This window comes from Lagopus muta, chromosome 1, assembly GCF_023343835.1.
Source record: "Lagopus muta isolate bLagMut1 chromosome 1, bLagMut1 primary, whole genome shotgun sequence".
In the NCBI taxonomy this organism is placed as follows: Eukaryota; Metazoa; Chordata; class Aves; order Galliformes; family Phasianidae; genus Lagopus; species Lagopus muta.
In genome coordinates, this window is record NC_064433.1 from 56938693 (window position 1) to 56964832 (window position 26140).

The 26140-nt window shown below is 37.7% G+C and overlaps 1 protein-coding gene across 4 annotated transcripts in view; it reads left to right on the forward strand.

Annotated features, from left to right (window-relative positions):
• The window catches only part of PTN (pleiotrophin), a 70170-nt gene that overhangs the window by 38309 nt on the left and 5721 nt on the right, over positions 1 to 26140 (forward strand). For all 4 annotated transcript variants that reach the window (XM_048963638.1, XM_048963663.1, XM_048963647.1 and 1 more), the window contains exons 2-4: positions 9594 to 9703; positions 11252 to 11425; positions 12435 to 12596. In XM_048963638.1, coding sequence (XP_048819595.1) covers positions 9595 to 9703; positions 11252 to 11425; positions 12435 to 12596 — 445 coding nt within the window. In that variant the 5' untranslated portion in view covers position 9594. The remainder of the gene's footprint in view (positions 1 to 9593; positions 9704 to 11251; positions 11426 to 12434; positions 12597 to 26140) is intronic.

Consider the following 26140-nt stretch of genomic DNA (forward strand, 5'->3'; position numbering starts at 1 on the left):
ACTAGCTGATGGGTGAAAAGGCAGGCAGGAAGAATAACTATAATAAGAACTTGCTTTTTTCCAGATAGACATTTTGTTCTTCTGCCATTATCAAGTTTCTGCATTTGTTGCACACCGGAGAAACCATGAATCAGGAGTTGAAAGAGAGTATAGGATTTACTGATAGATGAGACTGGGTCAACTTGTGACTACAACACATGGTTTCTTCAGGAGAAATGATTGGACAAAGATGATGCACAGGGGAGTTGATTCAGAAGCTTGGCCTTCCTCTACTGAGCCAAAAAGTAGTTTTAGAGAATGTATGTGGGTCTTCTCTGGTCTTCCCTGTGTGTTGTTGTCTCATCAAATCCAGAATAGTTCAATCTCATATCTAGTCTTGGAAAAAATGAAAATGTAAAGAAATTTGGTGTGATTTCATAGAGAATGACAAAGAAATTGTGAGTACTGTGATAGAATAAAAAAAGAATCACAGTAACAGAAGTGACTTAAAAGAGGCCTTTCAGTTAGAATCCAGGAATGTAGTCTTATGAACTGAAATTTCAGTAGTGTTTTGGTTTTTTTAAACCATTCAGCTAGAGCTGTGTGAGGGGAAAGATGATAAGACAGTTGCAGAAGTCAGTGTTAGTTATCACTTGAGAGCCCAGACTCATTCAGACCCACTATGCGCAAACCAGAAGAGGTAAATACGTACATTGTGGATGAGAGTATAAAAAGGTCAAGGAAAGAAGGAGAAAATTGCTACCTACAGCGAAGTTCATTTAGTCTTTCATTGCAGCTTCTGAGAGGGGAGGCCAGTTCTAGACAAATGAACTCTATTCACTAGTTTGGGACATATAAATATCCACTGCCCTTTTACAGTTAATAAATGTAGTATTTACCTTGACAGGACAGCATGGTTTTTGCACACTTACATTGGTAATTTCTTAACATCATCTTATAATACTGAAAATACTTCTTTTTTTCAATAATTTTATTATTATTATTTCATGAAAACAAGCACACTCTCTAGGCTTTCTGGAAATGAAATTGCTCCTGTAAAAACTCCTGTTGGAAATTTGAAGAAAAAGAAACAAAATTTTTGGAAAGTTGTAGGCATCCCTCCTTTATTTTCATTTCTTGAGCCTTTTAACCAACTTACTTCCTTTTGTTTTTGTTTAACACTATATCTTTTCGTATTATACTTTGCCTCTCAGGAAGAAATTATTTATTGCCATTGTATTTGTGTTCACTGCTGCTTGAGTGCAAAACTTTCACAAAAAAAAAAAAAAAAAAAAAAAAAAAAAAGACATCTTCTATGGCAATTGAATCCATCTTCTTGATCAGATATGGGTTACAGTGTCCTGGGCTGGTGATATTTTGTTTAAAACTTGCAATGCAGGAATGGCATTGCTCTTGATGCTCTCTGGCAGAAAGGGCTGGATAACCATAAGCACAGGTGCAGGTTCAGATTTCTAAGTCTGATGTTGTGTTACAGAAGCATTTGGAGATTCTGTCTATTAGAACCAGTAGGATCTTTGATTGAACTTGTATAACATTATATTTTTATGGTAGGGAATATAGTTTATTAATAATTTCATAAGAACAAAAATAAATTTATTATAATTTGTAAAAACACTTTCCAAAACCTGTTGTCTTATCTCATTGAAATTGATGTTCTCCCATGAAACATCTCAATTCTGACAAAACATTTTCACTGGAAAAAAAGTTCAGCCTGTATTATTTTGCCAAACTCTTTTCCTGAGTCTTGAATTGTTCTAAATTATGGTCTGCACTAAAGCACAGAATTCCCAGGGATATCCATTATCAGTTTGAACTATTAATTTATGTTCAGGGAAATAGAAATATGAAATATCCACAGAGTGTGTTTGTCCTAGCCTGATGCAAGAGACAAGCATGCAATCATCTATGCAAATATCAATGGCTAGGGGGACTGTTATCCACAAGTTAACTAATTACTTTTGCTCATTTAATTGAACAAAGCTAGATGGGGCATGCTAATTTATCATTGTTTTCAACTTTTTCTTTGTTTACATTTTAATTGTTTTCTTCCATCACGCTGCTTTTAGTTCCCTGCTCATTTTTATAGCGTTGGCATATCCCCCACTGTATTTAATGCTCCTCTTTTTTTTTTTTTTTAGTCCCCATACTGCACACTTCAATTTTTGAAGTGAAATGTTTGACTTAGTCTTATTGTCAGGATCATGCTATGAATATTTTTTCATTTTTAGCAAAACTCTTTGATTGTGGCTTGTTATTATGGTTGCCCTGTCTTGTAGCTGAGGGTAAATATTAATTTAAACAACAACAAAAAAAAGTTGACCAAATATAATTTTAGTTTTTGTAAATTTTTCTACTTCGCCTGTCTGATTCCTATTATTTTTTTATTCACTACTATACTGCTTGAACAAGTTGCTACTTCATAGCTGCTTCCAGTAGCGGCTCTCCTTTGAAACAATTGATCTTTCCTACCTTCTGCTGTTTAGCAGCTTCCCCCTTCCTCACAGAGGGGAGAGCAGTGCTGGAAGCACCTCCATCTGGGGTGGCCCTTCTCTTCATCTTGGCAATGAAGAGGAGAGGAAGAAGAAAAGCTGAGAAATGCCTGTTAGCTGAAACTTTGTTAGTGCACATACTGAGACTACTGGCCACTTCTATTTGGTATTTCTGGTACTGGTCCCAAAATATCATGATTATTCTAATAGGTTTTCTTTAATAAGATCATTCTAAAACACAACCATGGTTAGAAATGAGAAGGCTTGCAAACAGCAGAGATAGTGCAATTTGATAGACCATTCAGTTGATGTAATTACAAGTACTTCTTTCTTCTCCAAAGTTGGCTTTTATTTAAATATAAAATATATGTCTGAACTCTACACAACATTTCTTAGATCCATGAAGGTGCAACCAAATGAAGAAGAGCAGCAAGTTGGCTCAAGTCTTCTGCCACAAGGAAGGCCTCTGAATTTTTACCCTTGTGGAAGAATACAGAGAAATTTGTCCAATTTCCATGTCCACTTTCCATGTCCACTTATGTTTCCTATTCAGAAAGGAAACATAAAGTTAACAAAGATATTACATCAGTTAAAGAAAGTGCAATACAGTGACAGGATAGCCACAACAAGCAAATAAACTATTCTATTGATAACTGCAGTAGTCACAGTAGATGTGTAAAGAAAAGCTAGTACCTGAAAGACGTTGGAATGAGAACAATGAGAAATACTGGATTCAAGTAGCCTGCACAATTAATAAGAGAAAATCTAAGGAACTGTAGTATGTGCAAATATCACTAGGTATTTTATTAAAGGCTGGTAGGCTGTTATGCATAGGGTTGAAGTTCATGATTCAGACCTACTTTGGAGGAGTGGAAAAATATCTACGATTTTATGTCAGCACAAAGATGGATGTGGATTTAGCTAGGTTTTTTTTTTTTAGTTTAGTTTAGTGTTATGCATGAGAAAAATAAAATAGCATTAAATATTTTCATTATAGAAGATAACTATAATTCTCATTATAGAAAGGTTTTCTTTCTAAATGTAGAGGGCAAATGGTGCTAATAATAATAGGGGCTAAGCATTTGTGGATTTCTTCAGTGGTTACCATAGAACTATTGAAACTTGATGACCTTAAAGATCATCCTGAAAAATAACCATTAGTGTCAAGTGTTAACAAGATCATTTAGTTTATATAAAATAGGGTCATAAACTTTACAAGTATGATTAAGATTTTCAATTTTAAAAGTCATTTTTAAGAAATGTGAGTTGTGTTGACCCAAAGAAAATTTTTTAATGAAAAATGAAGGAGAAAAATGCAATGAGAGAGTAATTCCAAACCTATATGTTAATCAGCCCCATAAGTGCTATCTGGAGCATAAATGGAATTTTAAATTACATTTTTCTTGCTCAAGAAAGTACGGTTTTGGAAATCGAGAAGTTGCAGTCCAGTGAGAATTAACAAAAATCAAGCTGACTTAAATATAAATGAAAATATAAGAAAATTTAGATTTTTTTTATAGTGTTGCAAATAAAGACAATGGAGGAAATATGTGCAGGAGTGTGTGAGGGGAAGGAGATCACTGGGGTTTACAGTTCATAAAGGTCTGTTTCCAAAGGTGTGTGTTTACCTCAATTTTCTATATGGAAGATCACTAGGATGTAGGGGCATGTGCTGTGTGATGAATGAGAAAGAGACCTGGGGAAGCAGAAGTCTCTGCTGCTGCTAGAGATGTCAAACTCCTAAGAAATGAGTGATTTCAACTTCTTTTTAACAGTGAAACTGTATTTGCATCTCAGATTACTGCAAAAATGACACTTGACATTCTGAGTTCATTAAGAAGGTTTGTTAAAACATGCACCAAATATTTCTTGCTGTTGAACAATTGGAGCAGAGCAAATGTAATATTTACATTTAGGAAAGGGAAAGGAAATAGATTCAGGTAACTACCCTCAGGGGACTGCAAAATAGAACACATTTGAATATGAAATTAATTTAAGAAATGGAGGTAAACATTAAGTTTCATTAAACACAGCATGTGTTTACAGAAGGGAGACTGTTTCCCTTCTAGCTCACTTATCTGATTTTCTAGATATGACTAATCTGGGACTAATCAAACTGTGATTTATTAAAGTATTTATTGTAGGACTTGATGAAAAATTATTAATTCAATCAGAAAAAAAAGGATTCTATTGTTTTTCCTGATGTTATGCTGATTCACCTACAGCTCCTCTGAGCTCTAAGGTCAATGGTTTTGTTATAATGTTGATAATGGGGGTGCCATAGTGGTTTGTCAGCATCTGGAGTACATGATGTCCATGCTGATAGTTTCTTTTTCCACACTTTAGGATCAACTAGGAGTCAATTTTAATGCTTGCTGACTGCTTTTGCACCTTTCTGTTTCTTCATTGGTCTACAGTTCCTGGTTACATATGGATTTACCATATACACAGTCCTTTTTGCATATATTATAAACTATTTCTTTGTTATCTTTCTTACCCCTGCTTTCATCCAGCTCTATGTCTGCATTTCATTATCTGACCATTGGTGTTTTTTGTTGTTGCTGTGCCTTCAGGCTGGTGTCTCCCATGCATGTGCTTAGCACTATATTCTATCTCCTATTCTCAAAACCTTTCTCAAGACACTAGCTTTGTATTTTTCTATAGTGAGTTATTATAATAGATAAATCATAAAACCTGGGTGGCTCCACACAAAGATAAACAAAAGTAAATCAAATTAGCCATAGCCAGATGGTCAATTAGAAAAATTGCTGCTGCAGCAAAACTAAATGTGACAAATATGTAGATAGGTCTAAGAAAACTCAGACAGAACAGGGCTCAGTCTTAAGCCATGCAAACTCACTATAGAGGCCATGCTCTGTCATAAGAAATGGCAAGACGTAAAGCGTTGCAATACATGCAGTGTTTTAGATTAACCGCGTTGTCGACATAGATGATGTTTGGCATACTTTACTGGAAAAGCTGGAAGATATGGATGGGTTAAATCATGTGACAAAATTTGGAAATTACACTCATATATACTAAAAGACTTGTTTGTAAAAGCTGGGACCTTGCCAGTCGCTTCGGGAAGAACAGATGAAGGGAAGGGATTTTGAGTAATAGTTATTAACAGGAAGAAAGCCACCTGCAAAAGGCATATGTGATCCTAGAATATGCTGCATATGTTAACTTTGTTAGGGTTAAGAAAAATAAGCATTGCTGCTCACTGGCGGAACTTCATCTGAAATTGCCTATTTTGTTCTGGATGTCTTGTTGAAAAGACGGCTTGTTCCTATTGGAGCAGGAAAGGAAAGACGGTTGTTACTGTAAAATTAGATCAGGAGGCAGTGAGGGATTTGGAATGGAGGCTGATGCTCAACTCAGGTCTTTTTAAACTGTAGATATAGTGTGATTTCTGTTTAGCTCTCGCACGTGCTCAGCATAGATATTTTGACCCGCCTCCACCCTTTTTCTGATTTTTCCTTTATTTTTCTTTTCTTCCAAGCAGAGGTTGATTGAGAAATCAACTGTAAGACTGAAGTAATTCCTGTGCCTCAATGTTGTTGGGAGAAGCCATTTGCTACAGGGCATCTCAGCTGGGCTTCAGTTCTCACCTCATTACACACCTCATGTTTTCCTAACATTTTCTGTTTCAGTGTTTAACTCTCATTAACCATTTCTCTCTTTTCTGTTACTGTTCTGGTGCTCTTTTCACGGCTTCTGTGGTGTCATTTCTTATTTACTCTCTTTTTCTGATCTTGTTCCAACTCATCATTTAAACTGTTTAGAACTCTCTCTACCTTTACTCTCCCTGTTCTGCAGCTCTTTCCACACCAAATGTCTCATTTCTTTCTTTCTCTTGTAATTTTTTCCTCTTCTTATTGCTTGTATATATCAGTACCATTTGCTTATATTCTGCTTTTTGTTCTGTTTAGGGCCTGTCATATAGATTTCTAGAAATACTTTCCCTTCATGGCACCTAATCTGTAATTTCCACTGATATAAATGGAAGTTTCATTATAATAATCAAAACATCGAAAATGAGTCCACTTGCTAGTAACATTTAAATTGAAGGTTGAACTGGAAACATTAACACAATCTAATGGAAAAGGAAAAGCTTGACACCTTATGAAGAAGAAGCTATTTTTAGTGGAACATGTTGTTTTCAAAAACAAGTCCAGATTGACAGTTTTTTTCTCCTCATCCTTTCAATGACCAAGTGAAATACTTGCAAGAAAAATGGAGGATTCATCTTGAATAATTATTGACAAGTGGGATTTTCTTTCCTTCTGAAAAAATACTTAATATTTAATAGGTACTATATATAGGTTATAGGAGATACTTTCATATATATATATATATATATATATATATATAATATATATATATATATGATAATTTCATGAGTGTATGTGCCCTTGCTGATCTATCATGTATAATACAATGATGTAATTTGCTGTAGTTTCACATATTACATCAGATTCAGTGTGTTTGTGAGGTGTGAAACGAGGCATGATTCTGTTCAACACAGTTTTCCACTTGCTTATAATTAATAGCAAAGGCACTTTAGGAAACAGCTTGTCTCTCTCTGCCAGAGGGATACACATATCTGTGGGTTCAGTGTTTCCTTAGACAACTTGGCAAGGATTTCAATTGCAGAGGAACCTGGAGTCTTTGACAAATATGCTACATTGGGGCTTCATAGGGTTTTGTTTATAAGGCTTTGGAGTTTTTTGGACTCCACAAACTAGGTATTTTTCCTTCCAGTTTTGTGGAAAATAATACAGATGAAATTTGAACTTAAGTCTCTGTCAACTTGATATAAGGCATCTTCCCTATGGACAGACATTTACAACTCTTGCTGTTTCTGGCAGCTCATGAAGTTGTGCATTACCATTTCCCACTGCTGGCAGCAGTGATGTAGGAGGAAGCTCTTTGCCACCCTAGCACGTGCCTCTGGCATGTAGTGGCATCTTGTGCTACAAAGCTCCTATGCAGCCTTACTTCATCAAGGACTATTTGTCCTTCCCTATGTGTGTTTACATGAGCTGATAATACTCCAGCTAGGGATTCAGTTATTTGGAGGAGAGGAAGTGAGAAATTGTAGTGGAAATGGGATGAGAGGTGAGATGCAGCGCTGCTGATGGTGAGGTTTCTCTGAGGGGTAGTGCCTGAAGGGAGAAAGTTGAAGTCTTAACAATGTTGTGAGTCTTTAGTTATGAAGGAAAAGTTTGTGTGGTAAGGCAAATTAAAGGGCAGATTATTTATTTATTTATTTATTTATTGCCTATTTTACTTACTCATTTATTTATGCTTTTTTTTTTTTTTTTTTTTTTTTTTTTTTTTTTTTAATATGAAATTCTCTACATGGAAAAAAAAATAGCAAAAGAAAGAACAACTACACAGTAAAGCTCACACAGGATCAGTATGTGTCCAGGCTCTGTTCGAGTTCCCTGGTCATTTCTTTGACCTGCTGTTTTCTGAAGCAACCTAAACTGGTGCTAACAACAGCTACTTCAGGCATCTGAATGCCAGTTATCTTGCAGTTTTCATATGAACTTTAGTTAAATAAAACAATTACATTTTCTCATTTGGCTTCTAGCGTGATATTAAAGCTCTGTACTTAAAAATAAAGTCCTTGTGCTGTGGATTCTACTCCAGTTATTCATGTCAATTACAGTTATGTTGCTTTTGAACAAGATTTTTGCCAGCAGGGAATACTGAGAAGTACCAAATTAAATTTCCGATGCATTTTGTCTTTAGTTCATGGTGAGAATTATTACATAAATTTGCTATGCTTAGCAGAAGGAACTCATATTTCCTCTAAAATGTCTATGGCATCAGATTAGTTTTCAAAGCCATCATAATGGCACTGTTGATGCCTCCTCCTAGACTGTGGCATAGCACAGGCCTTGGTTTGAAAAGAAGAAGGTGGAGAAACGCTCCATTCAACCTACCTTAATTCTGCCGTCTTGGAACCCTATTGCCTACTAGAGAGATGTCTTTGGGAAAAGGAAAGAATGATGTTTTCACATATAGAGCTGTTACGGCCATGCTTTTAGGTAATGTACTTTAGTATGAGAGTGGTGAGGTGCTGGAACAGGCTGCCCAGAGAGGTTGCGGATGCCCCATCCCTAGAGGTGTTCAAGGCCAAATGGACAGCCTGGCCTAGTATTAAATGGGGAGGTTGGTGGCCCTACCTGTGGAGATTCATGATCCTTGAGGTCCTTTCCAACCCATTCCATTCTGTGATTCTGTGGTTCTGTGTAAAATGATACCAAAATGTGCTAATGCAAATTACAACAAAGTGAAAAGGAAGAATGCATGTAAACTATTTATGTCATCCAGTTCTAAATGACTTTTGGTGACTGGCTAATAATTGATGCTTCACCACTAAACAAACAATATTAATTTGTTTTTATATTGGAATATATGTTTCCTAAATCCAGTTTTTGGGTTCATTAGCATGCTATGAATAGTGTCTGTGTATTCAAGTCCTACCTCTGTGCCCATTTCTGCATTTCAGGTTAACTGCTATTAAAAAGAGACACTAACTGTAGGGGAAGGAAATGATAGGTAGCAACATAGCAATGGCAATTAAAATAATGCATCATATTTACCTATACATGTTGTTTTCATGAATAAAGCTCTTTTCAGATGTTGAGTAAGCCTAATAAGAACTTGAACTTTTGCAAGGTAGACAGTGTTGGTTTCCCTACTTTGTATTAGTTGATAAAATGTAACACAAAACATATTCTATGTGAAATTGTACACAATAAATCACAGCCAGATGTCAGGAAAGATAGGAGAAGTTTCAGGCCCATCCCGAGTCTTGATTCTCTGACAGAGAGCAATAATTACTGGCTATTCTGTGATAAAACTCATCCATAGCATGATTGACATTGATCAGGGATTTAGTACAGGGACTGGAAAATAAATGTTAAAAATCTTTGTATTCTCTTTGTAAGGAGCTAATTGTGTTTGACTTGCATGGGTCTTCTGTCCCTGAAGCTGAGCTTCCTAAAAAAGCTGTAGCTGCCATTTTGATGGGATCCCACCTTTTGCAATCTAACCAAGCGTATTTTCCTTTATCTCACTTTTCCCCAGAATGCTACAGCAACAACAGCAACGTCGAATGCTCACGGCTGCTCTCCTGGCACTTGTCTTCATTCTGGCAGCAGTGAGTACCACTGAGGCTGGAAAAAAAGAGAAACCAGGTAAGGTCTAGTGTAATACAGGGTTAATCCGTGAGGCAGATTGCATGTGTGGGACAATACAAAATGCTTTTGGTTTTTTTTTGAAATTCAAGGCATTCATTAACCTTTTGACATGCATGATGGGTATTTGTGGCAGTGACATTTTTTCCTGTGCTCAGTAGGAAAATAGAAATTTGTTTCCATGAAAGCTGGCAGCTTGAGAGCACCAGAGACAAGAGACAAAGTCCTCACTTTATCACATAATGGGTACTGCAAGACATCTTTCCTTAAAATCTGCTGATAATAGGTTCATACTAGGCTAAGGGAGAATCACATAAGAACAATGAAAGAGTAGTTATCATGTTACTCATTTGGTGTGTTATATGCAATTGCAACACCAGTGCCATGAAAGTGAAAATCCTCCAGTAGAGGACTAGATGAACTCTGTGCTGAAAACAGACAACCAGACATCCAGACCCCACTGCAGTAGGGAGTGGCCCGGAGTGGAAAATTGACGTCTATGAAACTCATTTTTGATGTTTTTTAAGAATTGCACGTTATAGTGTTTTTCTTAAGATCTTATATCTTTTAGGGTAGTATGATTAGGTTGCAGTTGAACTTGGTGATCTTTAAGGTCTTTTCCAACCTGAGCAATTCTATGATTCTGTGATTATTTACATGCTGCTTACACAGGTTAATATGACTTATTAGTCTATTAGAATTAGTATTTCCATTTAAAAAAAAGGTGTTTCTAATCAGTGTGGCTGTAAGGAAATACTATAAAATATGGAAGAGCTAAAGCACAAATCATTCTATATAAGATTATTTAAAATTACATGTGATATTTGGGGTCTTAATTATTATTTTGGTCAGCATTTGGATTTGTCCCTATTTTTGTCCCTACAGAACCTGCTTTTGTCCCTAAGAAACAAAACCTGATTAGGCTATCAGCATTTCAAGGTGTTCTGATCAAATTCTGAGTGCTTACATTAGGAAGATCAAGAACCATAAAATCTTGTATTTACATGTCCTTCTGTATGTACTGTAGTTTCTTATTTGCCTTTGAAGATTTGGTTATAATCCGGCATAAAATGTAATACGGTATATGCTAAGTGAAAAGTTTCTGTTTTTTCAGGAGGTGCTCAAATCCCAATACACAATGTCAGCACATAAATTTCTTATATATATGGTGTGGTTTGCTCCAGATGAAAGTGAAAATATTTACGTGCCATCAGCCACGGAAGGCAAAGGAATGTCCTTTGCTGAGTGTTTTGTTCAGCGGTCCCTGAGGGTGTGTAGATTCCCCACTCTGAAGATGAGAGTCTGATTTGGCTATTAGAAGTAGTGGAACTGACTTTGAATGATTGTGATTTGAAGTTAAAGCCTAAGAGGCTGAAATGTTTGCAGAAGTTTGAAGGGCATGCCAGATTTTTTGGTTGTGAAGCTGTTTTACGAACATCTTCCGTATTTACTCTCTCAGGCACTGTGACTATTTAGTGAAGAGACGTTTCTCTATCAGCTGTGAGTACTGACCATTTATCTTGTGTTTGCTTCCTTGTCTTCCACCAGAGAAAAAGGCTAAGAAGTCTGACTGTGGGGAATGGCAGTGGAGTGTCTGTGTGCCCACCAATGGAGACTGCGGCCTGGGGACACGCGAGGGCACTCGCACTGGAGCAGAATGCAAACAAACCACCAAGACTCAGAAGTGCAAAATTCCCTGCAACTGGAAGAAGCAATTTGGAGGTAAGCATCACACTTTCAAGGGATTTTTTTTTTATTTTTACTTAAGTATGATGAAGAAAGACTATATTTTCTTCTTAGCTCTGCAAATAAGGTGCTATCTACCTCCAAGTCTGTTACAACTAAATAATTTGAGGAATAGAAGGCAGATTCCTTAGAGTAAAGAAGCTCCTCCAGCAGAGAATCCAGATAATCTACGTGTTGTAAACTTAGTATTCCAGCAGCACAATTAAATCTCTTTTCCTGTGGTAAAGAGGTAAATTCCTCTTTTCCCGTAGAACCCTATTTAAAGCAGCAGTGTAAGAGTCATCTGTTCTCTCACAGCTGTGAGCCTCCGCTATGGTTACTACTGGCTTTATGGGACCTTGTGATATAGGTGGCTACCAGTGTGTGTGCACTAAATGGAGGCCAGATTATTTTATCATTTTATAAAGTTTATATATGGCAATTGAGAAAGGTACCTCAGACCTGCCCCAGACAAGATGTCTGTGCAGAGCTCAGATCTTTGCAACTCTTGCAAAGTTAGCTTTTTGTTTTGTTTTGTTTTTAATAAACAACTTGTATGGCTTTGACTTGAGTGTGACCTTTCCTAAGCAATCAGTGCAGCAGATTCAGACTTGAAAAGACCATAGTTGCACAAACCTTCTTGAAACTATTCAGCCCTTACCTCTTAACCTTTGGCATCACACAAATGAAGGAACAATACAGAACTTGAACAGAGTTTTCATTTCTCTTTCTTTTTTTCTTTATTCTGTATCTTAATAGTTCAATATATTTTCATTTTATTTACATTCTGTATTGACAATGACACGATATTCATGCAAAAGCAAGAGGATTTTTTTAAAGTCTCCTGGGATTCCTTTCTCCAGTTGCATGATCATTTGCCTAGGAGCACCTGCTGCGGGTGATGAAAGTGGTTATAATGTTACTCTTTTCTACTGGACTGATAACATTTTTGTTTTCACTCTCAATCCTTCTATTTAAAAAATTACCATTTATTTACTCATTGCAGCAGAGTGTAAATACCAGTTCCAGGCCTGGGGAGAATGTGACTTGAATACTGCCTTGAAAACTCGAACTGGGAACCTAAAGAGAGCTCTTCATAATGCTGACTGCCAGAAGACTGTCACAATCTCAAAGCCCTGTGGGAAGCTTACCAAACCCAAACCTCAAGGTAAATTCAATTTGCTGATAGTTGCACGCTAGTTCATTTCGGTTGATGGAATTGTGACGTCTCACATGCTTCAGTAGGAACAGGAGATTGTACTCTCATAGCCTTTCCTCAGACTGCATTCTCCTGTCTCCCAGCTGTCAGGCAGGCAATATTCCTGCATTATACAGTAAATGAAAACTAACAGAAAAGAGGTGAACTGAAGATTAGGACCCCAGTTTTAACCCTAGACTACATGTGTTGCCACCAGTTTGTTGGAATGCAGCAGACCATCACAGTAAAGTGTTGCCTAACTCACTTGTTGACAAGAACATTCCAATAATAGCATGCAAGAACATGTCTTGTTGAGATAAACACACCTTTCATATTGACATTTGGTATTGAATAATGATGAATTGAAAAAGGGACTACTTTCCTCCTGGACATGTAGTGTTCAAGGGATATTTTACTCACTGCATGCTGAAAGGAGCGTATGTAGGTATTCTGCACCTTTTGGGTTATATATTCTTTATTCGAAGACAGCAGGGATGAGATCACCTAATGTCTTATTTAACTGTAATTCCTAGTACAAAACAAGGCATATGCTCATTTTGTTTCCTAGTATCTCTTAGACAAGCTTATTTTATTTCTAGTTATTAAGGCCTTTTAATATATTCTTTCATTGGAATAATGTGTTACGTGTGTAGGATGATTTACAGTGGAAGCTAAAGCTGTGAGATATTGTTTAAGCAGCCAAACTAATGTGTTTTTTCTTTTTTAAATGTAAATGATACAAGCTATGTTACTCTGGCATTTGCTGCTGAAAACTAGATTAAAAACATTCCAGGCTTTGAATATTTGGATAATTATAGAAATAAATGTGATTAGAGGTGACAGGTGGGACTTGGATGAACAATTTTCCAATTGTGGTGGTGGTGCACCAGTGATCTGTGGAACACTCTGCCTGTGTACCCTTGCACACCTTCAGTGGAGCTACCAGATAAGTGCTGAATCTAAAACCTGTATGTATAATGCAAGTTGTGAAGCAGAAAGCATACAACTAGATTTCTGGAAACCAGCTGACTTGGTTGAGTTAGCAGCAATAAACATCTTCATTTGAACATGGAAGTGACAGAGAGGGAATAAAAGTGGGAATAAATGTAACAAGGGCTTGGAGCTGTGTAATTTTATTGCTTATTAGTTAGAAGGGAAGGATTTAGTTTTATTATTCTGTGGTTTTTTTTTTTTTTTTTTTTTTTTTTTTTTTTTTTTTTTTGCAAATTTCCATGCATTTGGGAGTTTATTGGATGAAGTTTCTTCTTGTGCTGGCAGAAGGGCTCTGCTGCTCGAGCCACCCCCAGCCTTCTGCTTAGTCCTGTCTCTGTGGGGTCGGTGGGCTCTACTGATGGCTGCTGGAAGAGAGGGAAAAAAAGCAGAGCATTGATGATGTTGGTACAGGGACATTTCATATTACAACTCTAAAGGCAGTGTCCTAGTAGAGCATGTGTCATTTCTGCATTGGAGTTCCTCTAATCCTGAATGTTGGATTGTGACCATCTGCAGCAAGATAATTATGTGGTGCTAGTTAAACAGAAAATCTGACTTCGTTTGATTTGAAATAGGTACAAGCGTAGGTTTGTGATCATAATAAATTTGGGCAGAAATTCTGCTCTCCTGACTTGCATTAGAAATCTTACAGCATCTTCCTGTGTACCACCTGCTCATTCATCTGCTGTTGGCATTAGGAGGAGCAGCAAATGTGGAAGTCAAACACTTGCAGTCTGCCTGAGCCTGAGCTGAAGATAAGCAGTCCATATTGCAGATCAGTGTGTATGACTGCTTAGGAATTGCACTGGTCAGTGTGTTGACAGCAGTAGGAGGTACTAGGGGAAGAAATTAGGTCAAGCAGTTGAATACTGTATGCAATGTTGTGACCTACTGAACTTCATTACTGAGTTAAAAGCTGATTGCTGAAATGAAGAATATTTCTGTTTGCTTCCTGAGGTGAGGGAAATTGCAGATTGGAGGTAAGTCCCTATCTGTATCTAGGTTAAGGAAAAAAATATGCAATCTATAAATATAATCTAAATCTATAAATATAAATCCATAAATATAATCTAAAAAGTATGCAATCTATAGTTAGAATAGAATGAATTTAATTCTTTGGAACCCTTAAGTAAGATCTAGGTTACTGCTTGAGCACTTGAAATGGGCTACAGATACATATTAGGCTCCCTTTTCTTCTGTAGCTTCACGGCAGCAACTCAGGACTACAAGTGAAGAAAGCATATAATACATTATTTGGAAGCAGCAATCTTTTTCTTGTGATGTAGCATTGTGTGAAGTCTGTATTCATATGCAGCTAAACCTGGAAATGCTGATCAGCCACCATCAGTTGCCACTGTGGTTGCCTGGAGTAGAAAGGCAGTGGTTCTCTAGTATCTGTGGGCACTGACAACAGAATTGTAGGTGAGGGTCCTGTTGATTAAAGGAATCTGCTCTACTGTTTAACTGTTACATTTTGGATCAGTGCAGGCTTCAAGAACTTCATCACTGAGAACATCTATGACAGCAGTAGGCTGGGAGTACCAAAAATGCATGTGAGATGACCAAGATTATTTCACTGAAAAGTAGCAGTATATTCAGAAAAAAAGATTTGTTTTAATAATTTTCCTGAGTAGCCCTCTTTCCTGTGGCCTGATTTTTTCCTTTCATTAGGTTGTATTTGTAACCTCTTCATTGCATTGCTTTTTCTTTTGATTTGGTATTATTATTAGGGTAAGTAAACGCCTCCATTAATCTTCTCCAATCAATTGCAGCTTAATGTATCTTTTGTTATTTATTGTCACTTGCCTGCTGTTAAAACTAAAATTTTGATTTAAATATTTTGCTGTATTACAATCTGTCCACAATAAGAATGATTTCTAATGGACTTGCCCAAATTACTTTTATTATTACTAAACAATTTCTGAGATGAAGTGACTGGATTACACAGTGTTTCAAGCCTGTCCTCTACAGATTTGTACTGAAAAAGAAAACAGCATTATATCACTTCTTTTTATTCACAGTTTTACTCGTTATCTAAAATGTTTTTCTTCTGCTCACAACTTGCATGTGGAGCAGATATTTTTATCTGAGACCTCCACAATAGTTCCTGAATACTTTTTTTCTTAAACGAATTAACATGATTAGTTAAGAATCCAAGAATGAATGCAAGTCCATCTAGACTTGTCCAGTGCAGCACCATGTCTCAGATTTCACCTGGCACATTTTCATAGTGTAGCTGAAGTTCTTCCTCACCTTCACTGCTCTTTGAGAATAGCATAAATAAATTGATATCATCCATAAATGCTGCTCTGTTGTTGCTTTTCAGCTCATGAACGTAGCAAAGCTATGCTCATAGCATAATCCTGTTTTTCTCTTCTCTCACTGAACTACTTTAGAAGATGAGTACTGTTTTGGGGAGTTTGAATGATGTTTAACAGAAAAAAAATATACATACAGAAAAAATCAAAGGGTTGTTTGTCAGATTCACTGACAAAAACAAGTCTTGTTTTTGTTTTGTTTTGTTTTGTTTTATTTTGAGGAACTTCCTTGATCTGCAGCAAGACTTTTGCTAAATTAAGCCAAGACAACCTCATTAGCATTAGAAATCAATGAATTTATGATAAACTGGTGATCTAAGAATTCTTATGGATTTATCATTAGCCAGCATTCATGGAAAAGCCTTAAAATCCTTTTGAATCTTTTGAAGTTTGGAAAATAACTTTACTTCCTGGATATTTTTTCCTTTAAATTTTTGTATGTTTTCCTTATTAGCAATTGCTCTGTCTCAGTGTTTTTCTTCTGAACAGCTGACTCTAAGAATGGATTGTATTCTTGGAGATCACTGCTTGCAAGAGAATTATTAGAGAACCTCTAATATTGGTTTCAAGAGAGAGAGAGCAGATGATGAATTAAGAATTTGAATTTTATCTGGATTCCTAATGGACTCTTTTTTTTCATATTTTATGAGATGCTCTTGGATTGGATGACAATAGCTTGGTCTTGGGCTGCTGTACTGAAATAATGAGAACTGGTGTACATTCCTGAATATCAGTTTTGACAGAGAGATTGTCAGTGCTGTGACAGTGACATCCAAGACACCAGGGTTTGTTTTCTTAGTACAGAAATGAAGTTATGAGAACTCCTGTCACAAAGGCTGGAAAGGATGAAACAATAATTTTTATCACGGGATCCTGGCAGAAGCAGACACCTCTTCTCTAATATATACAACTGCATATTCTAATCAGTGTCTGAAGTGCCAGGGATGTTCAAGTTATCCTTAAACTGTCTTGATGGATGCAAAAGAAACAGGCACTTCTGTTGAGCAGCTGCTCTGATGGCCAACTTGCACTGAAGAGCAGAAATTGGTTCCGACAAATTCCATCTGGCCTACTTCATGGCCACCCAAATGTGATTGATGATTGTTCACGTTCCAGCCAACCAGAGAGGAAAAGAATGGGATATTGTCAGGATTCAGAAAACATTTTGGTTGTACTGCTGAGAGAGGAGGAATTTATTTTTACTGAGCTAGGTTCCCTGGTAGGCTTTATTTGTTTTTTTCACTCAGGCTTTCTGTCATTCTTATTTTTCTTCTCTCTCTCCATAATTCTCTCACTTTGAACTATTTATACCTTTGATAAAGATAAAACAAAATAGGATAAGCAGTTTACCTGGACACTTAGAAAAACAATTTTACTAGAGCTGGCAAACATTAATACTGTTTATGCCACTCTTGTCTTTAATTACTGGAGTTTCATCTAAAGATCATGTCATCCAGCACCCATGTTTTTAAAGACTGTTCAGAGGAAGGCAAGACTTGCAATAGATTATAATGGCTACAATGTCTTTCCTGTAATGAAGATCAGGTGTAGCATATTGCTCTAGCAATGCCTCAGCACGTTTCCTGTCTTTGGAACTGTATGTTCTCCTACAGTGTTTTTACTAATTTCCCACTGTTTGAAGAGTTTTATTTAAGAGATAATAGCAAAATAAATAATCTGCACTACATAACTTCTTCTATCTAGGAAACTTTACAGGAAGAATTTCCAAGAAATGAACAGGTAACCCTACTATCATTCCAAAGAGCTGAGGAAGTAAGATGTAAACAATAATAATTATTGTAAGTCAGAAAGGCTAAATGATTTATCAGGGTCATACAATTACAGTAACAGGTGCACATGCTCAGGTAGGAACTGCTAACTCCTGGCTGCATGTTCTTACTAGCAGCAATTGCTCCCTTTTTTCCCAGTCTGTAACTATCTGAATGCGACAATTTTCTTTAGGGTGTCTGAACTACCATCTTTAACTAGGGTCTCATTTTGATGTTCGTTATCTCAGTGGATTTGTGACAGTGTTTGACATTAACTTACCTTGCGTCTTCTTAGGGGAGCTCACTGTCAAAACATAGAGCCAGGTTTTTGTTAATGAGCAGATATACTCCTCTACCAACTTTGGTGCCAGAAGCAGAATGCAACGTGTGGTTTCTGAGCACTACAGCTTTGATTCCTATCTGCAAAGAGGACATCTGTCTAACAGCATTGCCAGGGCAGATTATCTGCTCTTTGGCAGAATGACTTGGCTGTTGGTTGTTGCAAGGAGCTCACAGTTATGATTTCTGAATGAATTGCTCACTGGATATGCAGCTATTTGTTGCTCAGACAGACTAGGTGCAGCACTGAAAAAAAGGACTGACTGCTTGTGACCCACCTCATTTTACAGGGTAGGCAACTTGCTCCCTCAAGTTTGCCTTTGAGCAGCAGAAAAATGCCTTCTTATGAAGAGTAGCTGGAGGAAATGTAGGGGGAGAATAAATGATTTGTTAGGACTGTGATTTTGTTTTATTTGAAATATGCTGATGTCTCCTGTTTTGGCATCCTTCTCTTCATGTGTCTCCCTCTGAAGGTTGCAGAACTCCCTGTCTTTAATGTAACTCATTAGTCATGCAGGCATGCAGCTAGCGTAATAATTAGTATTACAGGAGGCAGAATAATAGGAGCTACTTAAACTAATTAAATGTAAAAATGAGGGATTTTCTCATATTAGGCAACAGCTGCTATAGTTAAACAAAAAGCAGAAAGGTAAATTGGAACATTTCTCTCTTCTTATGAAGGCATGAAGCAGCCTCATTAAAGAGTGTTCCCTGGCACTGACCAGGAGCCTGCAGTGAAATACAGTGATCTCAGCTCTGTGGGACAGACACTGGCAGTGGATGCCCAGCAGGAACAGCATGACCGACTGTTATTGTTGTTGCTATCATCCTGATTATTTGTATTGCATGAGTGCCCAGAGGCCCTGGTTGAAAAACGGTGCCACTGTACTGAGCACTGCATTGAGAGGAGCAGTTTTACTATGAATAATTCATGTCTCATGGAGCTGAGAAATGTGAAAATCCAGAGAAGAAATGGTGGTCTAGAGGGGTGAGACTGGGTACTAAATTCTTGGTTGTGTTTCCCTTAGTCTGAGGATGAGGCTTGTTATTTCAAGATGAAATAAAACTCACAGAGGACTCTGTGAGTCTCTGAGATACATTTCTGTGGCTTGGCCTCTTGTTGCTGTAACATGAGGAAATATGATTTTTCTCTTTAATTTAAATGGGAACGAGTAAGCCATACAAGAAAAACAGAATAGAATGATGGTTACAGTGTGGACCAGCCTCAAGCTGCTAGTAGCTGCCATCGCAGGCCTAAGTTAATGAAATTCTGATGTCTTCAAATGGAGGGTTTTTTTCTGGTTCCATTTCCTTCCTTATGTTTCTTGAAAGCTTTCCCCTGTAGCTTCTCACAAGACTGCTTTTGTACCTTTGGAAAATGAGACTTTTTGGACAAATAATTTGAGTGTTTCATCCAGTTGTACTGACATTGTGATTCACGCATCCCGGATTCCAGGGAGCAGTAAATGCATGTAGAGAGGAAGAAAGATATTTTTAAAGAGAAGTAGTTTTCAATTTTTAGTTGTTCCACAGATTTAACAGGTGATTTTGAAAAAGACAGGGAAATTTCATGGGAAACCTGGACCTCCATGTTTCTTACTTTCTGGTTTGTATCCCAGATGCTATTTTTTCTGTGCTAACTAATAAGATGAAAAACTGGATATGATAAATGTTCTCGTTTAACCCTCTCGTGCCTGCAGGAGTTTCTTTTAGTATTTAATACAGACCTTCTGGGGAGAAAGTTTAAATAGCCCTCTGTGCCAATTTTCTTACATGCTCATTGTTTCACTTTCCTGGCTTGGAGGAGCAGGCCAGCCTCCTTGGCATTAGTCACTGCCCTTGAGCCGTGGAAATGCCTGAAGCTGTGGGACTTACTGTGATAAAAGATATGCCATCAGCAAATGTTTACACTCATTACTGTTCCCAGCAGTGAAACAGAGAGAAAGCTCTGTTCCTTCCTTTTTATCCTCTCCTTTTCTAGTTCTTCACTTCCTTTCCTTTCAAGCTTTATTTTCCACATCACCTTCTCTATATCCTTTCTCCTATCTGGGCTTACTGCAAAAGTTTTGTAGGCGACTCTTCAGCGTGAAGAACTGGCCAAAGCAAAGTCTGTACCCCTTGCCCTGAGGTTAGACTAGGCTGGCGCAGATGCACAGAGCACAACTGAGAAATGTGCATGTCTGCTTTTCAAAAGCCAACTACATAAAATGAGGTTTCTATTCACAGTGCATATCAAATAATTTTCTGCAGAACAGCTGTTTCCTGGTCTCAGTTTGACGTATGAACTGCTGCAATCTAGCATTTTGCTTCTCTGAAGATATAGGGAAATGCCAAACTCCAAAGAGCTTATTACTACTTTTTGTTCTCAGCAGTCTCCTGTAGACACGTGAATGCAGAGTAAACTCTGAATGTATCAGTCTATTCCTGCACCTGTCTTGTGGGTATTAAGATGGATCTTGTGTACCACTGAGACAGACAGCTGAAGAGCCAGTCGAGATGGAGTCTCTCTTGTGCTGATTGTAGAACATGACAAAGAACAGTAAGAATGTCCTTTCCCTAAATCAGCAAAGCAAACATACCAGATGATAAGAAGAAGCAAACAGAAGAACAAAGTAACCCACTTCTGGAAACCATCTTCCAGTTAGACAGACCCCTTCAGCAGTCACCGAGTGCAAAACAGACATTGCTTGAAAAGTTTAGCAGTAGTGACCTTCTGAATAATTTAATGGCTTTGATACATGTGATTCAGAATAAAAGAAAATGAGAAGAAAATCAGAAATCCATTTTCAACAAATGGCTCTTTTGTCCATTTCTTTTTAAGATAAATTGTTTGTAACCAGTATAAATCTAGCTGTTCCCCTATAGATAACACATCATATAATATCTTCCTGGCATATATCTGCAGCTCCATCTTTCAGTTTGAATTGGGTCCATGCTGTGTTCACCTGGGAACAAATTCAAGGCCACCCTGAATGTAAGTTGAGCAAAGTGAGAATCAGAACAAACCCTGCTTGGAAAAGAGTGACTTGGAGAAACAGAGCAACACTTATAGTCAAGAAAAGGCAGTGATTAAATGCAGAGCTTATGTGTAGGGGATATTATCAGTTGTAATACATTAACAAAGTAAAAATCACATCAAGGTCATTGATTCATTGTAGAGTTGCATTCTGTAGTGTTTTAGTTAGTGGAGTATTGTTTTTACTTCTATCCGGTACAACTCTGTTTTGTTCAAAGAGCCTTGTAGTACTGCTTCTGTTCCTACAGAGCAGGGTGAAGCCCTGTACAGTGATCCCTGTACAGTGATTTTTAAAAATATTTTTTATTTTAATTTTTATTTATTTATTTATTTATTTATTTTTACCAAGGGGTAAAATCTTTGGTTTCCTCAAAGCTGAGAACTGCCCCGTACTCAATGACCACCACCACAGTAATCAAATGCTCTGAGATACTTACCCCAGCAAGAGAGGGAGAGCTCTTTAGGAAACCTGTCTTCCTCTGTACTGAGTGCAACAGAGCGATAATTCCTGAGAAAACTGTGTCCAGAACAGCTGGTGCTGAAGTGCTTAGCTCTAACAGCTTTTGAAATTTTGAATGGGTTTTTACAACCTTTGGGGGCACTTCTTGATGTCACGCACAGGACGAGTTCAGCAATCCATGAGTGAATTTTTACCTTCTTCATAACAAAGGAAAATAAATACACGCAAGTCCTGACTTTCTGTGCTTAGCTCCCATTAAAATGCAATTACTTCCTTTTTGTACCTTATTCATTAGTAGTGGCTTCACATCGTACGTGGCTTCTGTTCAATATAATTACTTTCCTTTACTGCAGGCGCAGTAAGAATGAAGCTTCAGAATAAAGACAGTTATTTAAGGAGAATTGCTGCCATTTCAAATTCCTAATCAGATTAATTTGTTTACTCAGTAAAGTCCTCACCTTAAATTTGCTGCATTTTTCTTGGTCTTCATGCAGAATTGGGCCCGTGACAATTTAGCTTTTAATCCTATGAATAGTTCTTAAAGATAAGGCTGTTCAGGTTGTTGAATGATTACAAAATCAAGTGTGTGTGCATCAACACAGCTGGCTCTTGCAGGACTATTTGTACTATGCTATGTGGGTGTTTTTTGTCTCACTAGAAGTGCTCTGAGTTCTGGAGGGAGCTAGATGTCTGTGCAGTGCTTGATTGCTGCTCTCTGCAGGAACAAAATATTCTGAATTTACTCTTCACATTTGCCCAGGTCCAGGATTCTAGCCTCCAGCTGCACAAGAGCTCTCTCACTGTGAGATAAGAGAGAAGGGGGAGGGACAGCAGAAAGCACATGCTATAAAACAGACACAAAAATTAAGGATGGTTTTACCATTCTCATTAATATTCTGGACTATGCATAGCTCACTCTCCTGGTCCTTTTGTTTTGCTGCAAGGATATATAGGGGTAGTAAAGCTAAGTATTTCCTTGATGTGAAGGAAGCCTGGATGAGTTATAGCTAACTGCTGTGTGCTAAGCCATGCCAGAGGTGGAAGGATAGTTTGGCTGGGGCACTATCACATAGTGCACTCAGAGCTACAGGTGAACATCTATCTGTCTCCTTCCTTTCACTGCACAGATGATGATCCTGCTTTCTGTCTTTCTCCCTCCTCTCATAAAGACACCTCCAGTAATTGTCTGACTCAATACTAAACATATCAAACCACCTACTTTTGAAGCAGGTAATGCAGTGTATAGATTCAGATTAAAATTAGAATTCAGATTAAAAATTTAGTATGGTCTGGTATGAACCTGGTTTTCATCAATTTCTATCACCTCATTGTAGTGACTGCATTTTCTTGGTAGCACCTGTCTGCAGCACATACATTTTCTGTATCTAATACACAACCAATGCTCAGGGTCATAGCTCTGTCTTTACAGATTTTGCTTTAACTAGGTGGGTGAGGTGAAGGAGGCTGCTGTTGACCCCAGGGTTCTTGCAGATGGTAGTGTTTTGCCCAAGGTAGACTTTGTTCACTGTGTTCCTTTTCTTTCTACCTTCTGGCACAACCCCAAAGATCATTGAAATCAAGCTGCTTTGTGGTATCAGTGAGATGTAGAAAGCGGCATAGTGGCTTTTCTAGCATAAAGTCTATTTTCAGTGTGCATTGCTTGAGGAGTTACTGCAGATTCTGACAGTGGGCAGTGATCACATTAAAAAACCTGGAAGGAAATGCCTGAGATGGTCTTGCATCCAATCTGTGCTAAGGTGAAATTAATTTTGGTAATTTTCTTATATGGAGTAGGAATCTGAATGGGATTATTGGTGGTGGTGTATCGTGGGGATCTTTCCCCCCCTTAACTGGTAGATGCCTATAGCAGGAGTATGGTGCTGTTGAGCTCTGAGGTAACTAGCACTGAACTGTGAACTGTTCAGGGCTTTCAAGCGTGCTGTCAGGGCTGGCACTGCTGGCACAGTGACCCTTTCAGTATAGAGTGGCTGGCTACCCTGGAAAGAGAAATGCTGGCAAAGTGATCAGGGTGACATAGATCACAGTGTGGCTTGTGAGAGGACTTTAAAGCACATAAAAGTTGAGGCAGCATTATAAGGTGAATAAACATGAGGACAGTGAAAGACCAAGTGACACAAATGTTAGCAAAGATCTGAGCAGTGAGAAAACATGAACAAAACGCATCTTAAAGCAACTTTCTGCAGTTAGCCATGGACATACTGTAGTCTATAACCTGAATACAGTCAAAGCAGGTAGAGGGTAGCTGTGAGCAGACTTGTGCAAGACAGTATGAACAGCAATATTTTGATGGGTCATTATATGGATATTGATGTCTAGGGTAGAGTTTTTAAAAGAGCCTAAGGACTGCAAAATATTTGAGCTGTTTTCTTTTTTATGTTGCCACAACTCTGAGGTTACATGTGATTTCATGGAGTAAGTGTGCTTTGCATCAGTACAGGGAAACTGTCTGAAAGATTATGCTCTGGCAGTGTGAGTACTATCAATGTAAGAGGAATGACCTCCTAGGTGGGAACATTTTGTTATCCCAAAGCATCAAGCAAAAACACTTCCCTATGTAGGTAGATGAATTTGGAAGTTTGTGTGATTTGCAGATTGATTATTGCAAGGTGGACAGTGACGTTTAGCTTCTCCCTTTCACTGAGAAATAGACACAGACATCAGGCTGGGACCTTAAACCAAGTGCAAGGCATAGTCTTTGAGACGGCGATCTGATTTGATCACGTAATGACTGCTGAATAAAACCTTCTCCTGGTAATAAGTGACATCATCCCAAGAGTGAGCTGCACATATTGTTCTCTTTGGTAGTGTACTCTTATTAGTCAGCCCACATTCGTACATCTCTTTTCGTGAATGTAGGTGAATGTAGTTGAAGCTTATAGAGTGCCTTATTTTTTATTTTTTTGTGTGTGCCAGGTTTGAAAAATTTTACAAATCCTAGTGCTTGTCTTGATAAACAACTGTATTGATAAAATGTTGTTTCCTTCTCAGAAAACATAGAAAAGGGAGAGAGAAAGAGAGGCCAATAAATGCAGTGCAGAATCCAGGAGGATCGGTGATATAATGGGAAATTTAAAGAAAGACTTGAGCAAAAGAGATTAGAAGGAGACACAGAAAGATAGTAAGGGAAAAAGAAAGCAGAAAGCTTCAGCTGAACACAAATTATGTATTAACTTAATGAAAAATGACATTTTGCAATAATAGTTTGTAAAATAATACCAGGTTCTAGAAATGGCTCCAGGCTCCAGGCTGCAGGCATGCATACACATGCACTCACACAAACAGGCAGAGAAATAATAATAGTAATAATAAAAATAATTTTCACATTTTCAAACTGAAAACAATCACTTCTTGTTCTAAGGTATTTTAGCCTTATTCTTATCTGAAGGATATCAACAGAGCTTCTTTGGCTTTAATAAAATGAATTAGTTTTACCAGAGTTGATGGCTGTTTGACTGTCTGTGTTACATGAACTGGGTAAGGAGAAATTAACCATATTCACAAAGAAGACCTCCTTAAAGACCAAGAGCTCACTTTTTCATTCAGGGTGATGGATGTTAATTTACCTCTTCACCTGAGATGAACTTTTTTTTTTCTTTTTTCCTCTGAGAAGGAAGGAATAAAGGCAGAATTCAAAGGAAGGAAGTGTCTATCAGTGAAACCCATGTTAAAGCAAACATGAGTCTACAACTTACTGTTTTATTTCCAGACAACTACTTCACAGAAAACCATTTTCCATTTCTTTGTAGTCTCTGTTTTTCTTCATTTCACAGTGATATTCAGAGGATTTATTCATTCTCTCGGAGTTGTTAACTGCCCTGTTACAAGATTGTATGTGGGACAAAAGTATCTAATTCCCTTCACTTTTATTCATTTTTTATGCCTCTTTGTCAATTTCTTCTCCGTGTATAGCACAGCATTACCCTTTATTATGGTGGAAGTTACTGTAGATACAACATATACACTTTTACTTATATCTTCACATTGTTCCCTTACCCACCCCACATTAGTCAGAGCAGCAAGCTCTCCTATTGGTACTAATCAGCTCGACAGATCATGCCAAACCTCTGTTGCCTCTCAAATGTGCACAGGTGTTTATTCCAAACAAATAGGGAAGGGCTGGCAATGGAGAAGCTGAAGAAACAAGTGAGCTCTTACCATGCTCTGGAGTTGCCTTCATATTCAGAGGAAGCCAAAGATGAACAATGAAATAGAAAGGAAGCGAGGGAGGGGTATGTGTGTGGGTAGTGTGTGCAGAGCTTTATTCCAGCTCTCTGCTGAGCCATGACCTGGTTTCTCCAGGAGCCACTTGCTGTTTTCTTGTTTTTGGAACAAGTTCCTGACACGGTGCTCTGCATGCCAAGCAGAGTCGTGCTCAGATAGGAAGGGACTGAACTAGACGTGCACCCCATTTCCATCCTCCCTTGCTTCTCAATTGTTCATTTTATATTCATTTCATTCAGTTTCCCCTTTCTCAGCTCAGGAAACAAAATCTGTTCTTATGTGTGTAGAGAAATAAAAGGGAGCTTTCAGGGATATTGGATGAAGTTTATTATGGGGACTTTTAGATGCTGACTGTTTGTGGTTATTGTTGTCTTGAC